The sequence below is a fragment of the Gracilinanus agilis genome, unplaced genomic scaffold (genome assembly GCF_016433145.1).
Source record: "Gracilinanus agilis isolate LMUSP501 unplaced genomic scaffold, AgileGrace unplaced_scaffold27495, whole genome shotgun sequence".
Classification (NCBI taxonomy): domain Eukaryota; kingdom Metazoa; phylum Chordata; class Mammalia; order Didelphimorphia; family Didelphidae; genus Gracilinanus; species Gracilinanus agilis.
The window spans coordinates 1-6986 of NW_025359685.1; the positions used below are offsets into that span (position 1 = coordinate 1).

At 37.0% G+C, this 6986-nt stretch overlaps 1 protein-coding gene across 1 annotated transcript; it reads left to right on the forward strand.

The window, feature by feature from the left end:
- Positions 1 to 3655: 3655 nt before the first annotated feature.
- On the forward strand, positions 3656 to 4847 carry LOC123254646 (spermine synthase-like). The gene is given in 3 exon segments (XM_044683621.1): positions 3656 to 4437; positions 4497 to 4672; positions 4675 to 4847. Coding segments are annotated over 3 exon segments (1101 nt in total). The 5' UTR covers positions 3656 to 3685.
- Positions 4848 to 6986: the final 2139 nt, after the last annotated feature.

Genomic DNA, 6986 nt, shown 5'->3' on the forward strand with positions numbered 1-6986 from the left:
ATCAATCAATCAATAAATGAAGTGAAAAATAAAGTAGTTTAAGATAAAAACATCTTGACCAATTAATATTTATATTCCTAGCATTTGTATTGGTATCCTCAGTGCTTACCATGGTGCCTAGCACATTTATGTTGTTGTTGTTGTTCAATCATTCTGTTGTATCTGACTCTTCATGATCTTTTGGAGTTTTTTAGACAAAGATGCTGGAGTGGCTTGCCATTTCCTTCTCCAGCTCATTTTGTAGATAAGGAAACTGAGGAAAACAAGATGAAGTGACTTGCCAAGGGTCACACAGCTAATAAGTTTCTGAGGCTGGATTTGGACTCAGGAAGATGAGTCTTCCTGACTCCAGATCTGGCACTCTGTCCTCTGTGCCACTTAGCTGCCCAGCCAGCACATTGTAAGTCCTTAATAAATGCTTCTTGACTCATTGAAGGGAGATAAGCAGGCTATAGGCAAGATGGCAGGTTGAGCCATAATAAACTGCAAAAGTGAAGAAACCAGAAAAAAATTGAGAAGACTTGTATGAACATATACAGAACAAAGTGAGCAGAACCAGAAGAAGAACTTTCACAACTACAACAATGTAAACAGAACACTAAAGCAAAGTCAAATTCTTTGGCCATCAGTGATTGTAATGATCCACTCTGGCCCTGAAAAACAGATGAGAGCTTTTGTTTAACCCTAGAACAGAAAGAGGACCAATGGAATGAAGATACCAGGAGATAAATATCAGTTCAACATAAAGCAAAATTTTTTGGTAATTAGAGCAGTCAAATATCAGAATAGACTGCCTCAGGAAGGGCCAAGTTCTCCATCATTATATAGCTTCAATCAGAGGTTGGGTGGCTACATATTAGGGAAATTTTAGGAGGGAGTCCTATTCAGATAGAGGTTATACTTGATGACCTCTGAATTCCCTTCCAGCCCTGACATTCTTTCATTCCATGAAGCTACAATGCTACACATAAAGTATGAAAAAATAGATCAACATGAGACACGGTTGGATCTTTCTCAAGTCACCCACCAGCCAAAGCCTAACTATTTTTCCATCCACCAAATGGAACGACTCATTCCAATAAAATGCAGCCATCTTAAGAAGACACTGAGGAAGTGGATTTTATGGTAAAAATTCCAGGCACAAAGTCAACTATTATTTCTAAGTCAACATTCACTTTTCCAAAACCACAAAGTCATAGTATCACAGCTATAGAAACTGAGAATCAGAGAGAAGAATCAAATAGCAAGTGTTTATTAAACACCTACTCACTATGTGCAAGGCATTATGCTTGGCCCTGGGAATACAAAGACCAAAAATATGACATCAATTCAAGCCCCTACCTGTTCTGTTTATCTCATTGACAGGGGAGAAAGAGAGGAAAAAATGAGAAGGCAAAGAAGGGGAGAGAGGGTTATGGTAGAGCAAGAGACAGAGACAAAGTTGAGTAATTGGAAGAGTCAGTTTACAGGACAATAAACAAAGCCTACAAAAGACTTCAGCTCAAATGAGTTTCATCAGTGGGAAGACACAGTTCAAAAACAGGAAGCAATTTAGAACAAAATAAGATAGGAGCTACTAAAATGAAGACTTTTGACCAAATACTTTCCTTGGATTTGCCTTGGACTCTTTCCTTCTCATTTTCCCTACCCATCACTCTCTCCCTCCCTCCTTCCTTTGACCTCTTTGTCTCTGTCTCTTTCAGTCTCAACCTTTGTGTCTGTTTTTCTCTATCTCTTTCTCTTTCTCTCTCTCCTTGGGTATGGCTATGGAAAAACAGAACACTAATACATTGTTCGTAGAGTTGTGAATTGATACAACCCTTCTGGAAAGTAATTTGGAATTATGCTAAGAAAATATACCTAAAGTAATTATGTCCTGTGATTCAGAGATCTCACTGGTAGGCATGTACCCAAAGGAAGTAAAAGATAAAAAGATAAGTCTCACATATACCAAAATATTTGTAGCATTTTTTTTACTAGCAAAAAAACTGGAAAAAAATAAATGTCCACTGATTAGGCAATGATTGAACAAATTAAGATAAAAGAAACAATGAGTATAAAAAATTACAGAGAAGCAAAGGAGGATTAATATGAGCTGATGCAAAATGAAGAAATTAGAATCAGGGAAACAACATAGACAATGACTATAACAATTAAAATGAAAGAACAAAGATAAAAACAAAAAACAAAAACCCTTAAATGAATGTTATATGATTATCATGACCACAAAGAAAAGAATAGAAAACATACCTCCCTACCTTCCTTGAAAAGGTACTAGAGATGTGGAACATTGCATTTACTGTCATACTTTTCAATATAATGGTTATTTTTACTGAACTCTTTCTCCCTATCATCACCATCACCTCTTAAATTCTGAGTGTAACAGGATTGTGAGGTACATCCATATCCAGATCACCTGAGATAATCATGTGTGAGAAGCCAGAGGCCAGCTTCTGAGAGAAGCTGCATTCCTCTATCAAATGAGTAGGAACAGTCTCTTTGGGAAAAAAGGGGGGGATATGTTTGGAAATGAATGTGTTATAAAAACAAAAGGTAATCGTTTCTAAAAATTTAATGGATAGGTTGTACTAAATGGTCTCTAAAGTAGATTTGAGTATAAAGTTTCCATGTTTTATGTTCTAAGGTCCCTTGATTATTCTGATTCACTTGAATTATTCCAGGATGACTTTTCAGGTCTCCCCAGCTGTGAATGACTTTTCTTCTAAGATTACATCTTGTTTCTCTGGATGTCTAACCCAGGCTGCTTTTGATTTTGTTTTCTTCTTTTCTCTGTCTAGCTCAGATCAGTTTATCCCTTCTTGTCAGATGTACCCATTTAAACTCAGATGCTTTTGGTCATGTTGATCATTTTCCCTGTTATATCTAATGTTTGACTTTCTCCCTTTCTTCCTTATAGGTTTTACGCCAAAGCTATAAGTTAAAGTGGGATTAGAGAGCTTTTTCCAAAGCCACCAAAATTTAGAGAGGAGCTATTAACATTTCCAGTTCTTCAGAAGCATAGAAGTGATTAGCAAAAATAGTTATCAAGATTAATTCAAACCCCCTGAGGGATAAAAACTTTGAGTTTTGTCCAGCCCCAACTCAGTGCTTGGACCTAACACTATAGTCAGTCTCAGAAATCTAGAAACTTTGCAGTAACACCTTTAATCCATCATCATATGATCTGAATTCTGGACCTCCTGGCTCCACACCTAACTCTATCTGCTGAGCCACCTACCTGCTCTGGAGAATTTCTTTCCTAAGAGCTTCCTATTCCACCCAACCTTTTCCTTTAAGAGTTTCTAGTTGTAGGTTTCTCTCTGTCTCTGCCTTTGTCTCTGACTCTGTCATCTGTTTTTATCCATCTCTAATCAATTTAATCTATGGCTTCCTATCAATCTATCCTCTGTCTCTGTCTCTGCTCTGTCTGTCTCTCTCTTTCTCTATCTCTCTCTCTTTCTCTGTTTCTCTCTTTCTCTCCCCTCTCTGACTGTCTGTCTTTCTCTTCCCCCCCCCTCCCCATAAGCTTCTCTCTTCCCCACTTTCCTCCCTTCATATCTGGGGTATCAGAACATTTAAGATCATCAGAGGAACACACACACACATACACACGCAAGCACACATGGTTGCACATGCAGCAGCAGCAGCGGCCGCCTCCACCAGGCATGGCACTGGGCTCTACCTCATGATGGCAGCCGGGCAACACAACACCCTCAACTTCCAGCTCTGTGTGAAAGCAGATGGAGATGCCATTCTTAAAGGTCTACAGTCTGTTTTTGAAGAGCAGGCAATGATAGAAACAATTCACACTTGGGGAGATCATGGATATTTAGCAACCTACATTAATCAAAATGGCAGTTTTGCCAGTCTGAAAATTTCCCCACATGGATTGGTGTTGATGGATGTACAGAGTTACAACAATGATTTGAAAGGAAAAGAAGAAAGTGACCATCTACTAAACAAACTAGAAGAAAGAATGAAAGAACTATGTCAAGGCAATATTGGAAGGTTAAAACGATTGCCAGCTCTTGTACGAGGAGGCAAGATTGATAAGTATTGGCCTACAGCTGATGGACGCCTAGTGGAATATGACATAGATGAAGTTGTATATGATGAAGATTCACCTTATCAGAACATTAAAATTCTGCATCCAAAGCAGTTTGGAAATATCCTTATCCTCAGTGGGGATGTCAATTTGGCAGAGAGTGACTGGGCATATACACAAGCCATAATGGGCAGTGGGAAGGAAGATTACACTGACAAAGAAGTGCTGATTCTGGGCAGTGGGGACGGGGGTATATTATATGAAATAGTCAAATTGAAACCAAAGATGGTCACTATGGTAGAGATTGACCAAATGGTGATTGACAGGTATAAGAAATACATGTGTAAAACATGCGGAGATGTCTTAGACAATCTTAAAGGAGAGTGCTATCAGTTAAAACGCTTGCCTTCTACCTCAGTATCAATACTATGTATTGCTTCCAAGACAGAAGACTGGTTCTAATAGAAGACTGTATTCCAGTATTGAAGAGGTACGCCAAAGAAGGGAGAATGTTTGATTATGTGATTGATGATCTGACAGCTGTTCCGATCTCCACATCTCCAGAAGAAGATTCTACGTGGGAATTTCTCAGACTGATCCTTGACCTTTCAATGAAAGTATTGAAACATGAAAATACTTTACACAGGGGAACTGTATCAATTTGACTGAAGCCTTGACTCTCGATGAAGAACAACTTAGCCGGCTTTATTGTCCTGTGGAATTCTCAAAGGAAATTGTATGTGTTCCCTCATACATGGAATTGTGGATATTTTACACTGTTTGGAAGAAAACTGAATTTTGAAGATTACTCTTGCCTGCATATTGCCATCTTGAACCTTTTAAATTATATGCTCTAGATGATTCTGAAATTAGTCATTCTATTGATTGTGAATTCCTTAAAAAGTTTTTTGTTATTATTTTAGTTTAAAAAGCAAATGGAAAAATGTATATTTTGATGAGCTCTAGGGTGTTATTTTTTGAAAGTCAACTTAAAGATGAATTGGCAGCACTGCTGCTGAATGCACTGAACCTTTTAGAATGTGATCCTTGTATTTCTGTTAATGTAGGCTTTTATGATAGAGCTTCATTAGTATGGTGTGTGGGTGGGTGGATGGATGAATGTGTGGATGTATGTATGGAAGAGAGAGAAAAAGAATGGGTAGTATGGGGAATGTATGAAGTGTAACGTTTTAGTATCTTTTTTATTTCATTCTTTAAAAAATTTCATTCTTAAGGGATACCTGAAAAAACATATTTTTTTCCTTTTCCAAAAGTTGATTATGGATTAGAGATTGGGTTATAAGAGACTTTAAAGTGAATAACAGTGCTTCTGTTATAAAAATTAATTTTTGTGTGTGTGTTTTCTAAAAATCTACTCTTCAATACTCTAGACCCATAAAAAAATTTATGTATGTATGCATGCATGCATACATATAGTTCCATTAACCAACTTCTATAATAAGATAATCTTTCCCCTCCCTCCTTTCTCCTCTATCCCACTACACGTGCAAATTTATTTTTGGGGGGGGGAACCTGAAACCTGAATTGAAGCTAGTAAATCTACTATCATTACTATCAGATTGAAAGGCAATGCATGCTCCCATATCCACTCTGATGTGAGATGTTGAAATGAAACTTTCTTTGGATATCCACCCTGGAGGTTTACAGGAGTATATATGTTAGATTTGTACAGAAGAGAACTGAATAGCCAAAAAAATTTTATACTTCTCACATTGTTAAGGGAAGGCATGGATATGTATCAGTTTTCCAAGTTCAGCAATTCACAGAGATCACACAAATCTGATTGTTTTATTTGTTGAGATTTCAGATATTTCCAAGTTAAGATTTGAGATTTCAAAGTTAAGATCTCCTCCCTTGGTCATTTCTACCTATATCTTTGTGAAAAGTTTATTTAGCTTGCTAATTGAGTCACTTCATTTATGGTAACGGCTGTAAGTTAACCATTTATTGTGAAATGAGATATTCTGTATGACTTCTATGGAGGAAAATAGAATTTTTTTATAATGCTTATGGGAGAAAAAAAATTTTTAAAGAGGAAGCAATTTCCTTAAAAACTAAAAATGTTTTGTTTAACTACTTGATTTATTGGGAGGGAAGAGAAGAGATGAGATATTAATGGTTCCTCTTATTAAGTATATAGGATAAAACAGGATGTTGTAACTGGACCTGTTTTTTAACCAAGAAATAGTTTTGTTGTATTACAGTGTAGTAAAATTTGTCTTTGACAGCTTTTGTATAATGAATGAGCTTATCTTTGAGAATGCTTGCAGAGCAAACACTGGGTATAATGTTCATATATATATATATATATTTATATGTGAACATTATAGAATATACACACATACAAATTATACACACATAATGTATAATGGTGCTGTTAATGTTCAAATTGTCATTTGAGTTGAACAGTGGGAGGGAGCATCTTTCTTCACCACTGAAAAACCCACCACCACCCAAAAGCATCTTGGAATATGTGACCAGCATTTAGGCATAACTTTGACATTGAACTTGACAAGATCAAATCAACTTGTGGGCCGAAGCGGGGCATCTAGTCATCAATGTGGAAGCACAGGTCCTGCTACCAAGATAACAAGTTAGAAATGTGTGTGGTGGGTTTGGACATTCAGGTCCCTGGAAGGTACATTCAGTGCAAAGGTATATGGGGTGGAGGGAGGGGAGAGTAAGTGGGAAGTGGGGAGGGAGATAGGAGAGCGGGAGGCAGAGGGAAAATGTGTGGGGCTAATAATGCACACAACTCCTATAATTTTCTTATTGTCATTATTTGTGTGGATAAAGAATGATTTTTGCTTTTCAAAATATTTTGTAGTTACTATAAAAAGATAGGCATGCAAATACTGAATACTGGTGACTTTATTTGCTATTGCTGAAGAGATTCTGAAGAAAATGTTTAAAGAGTGAA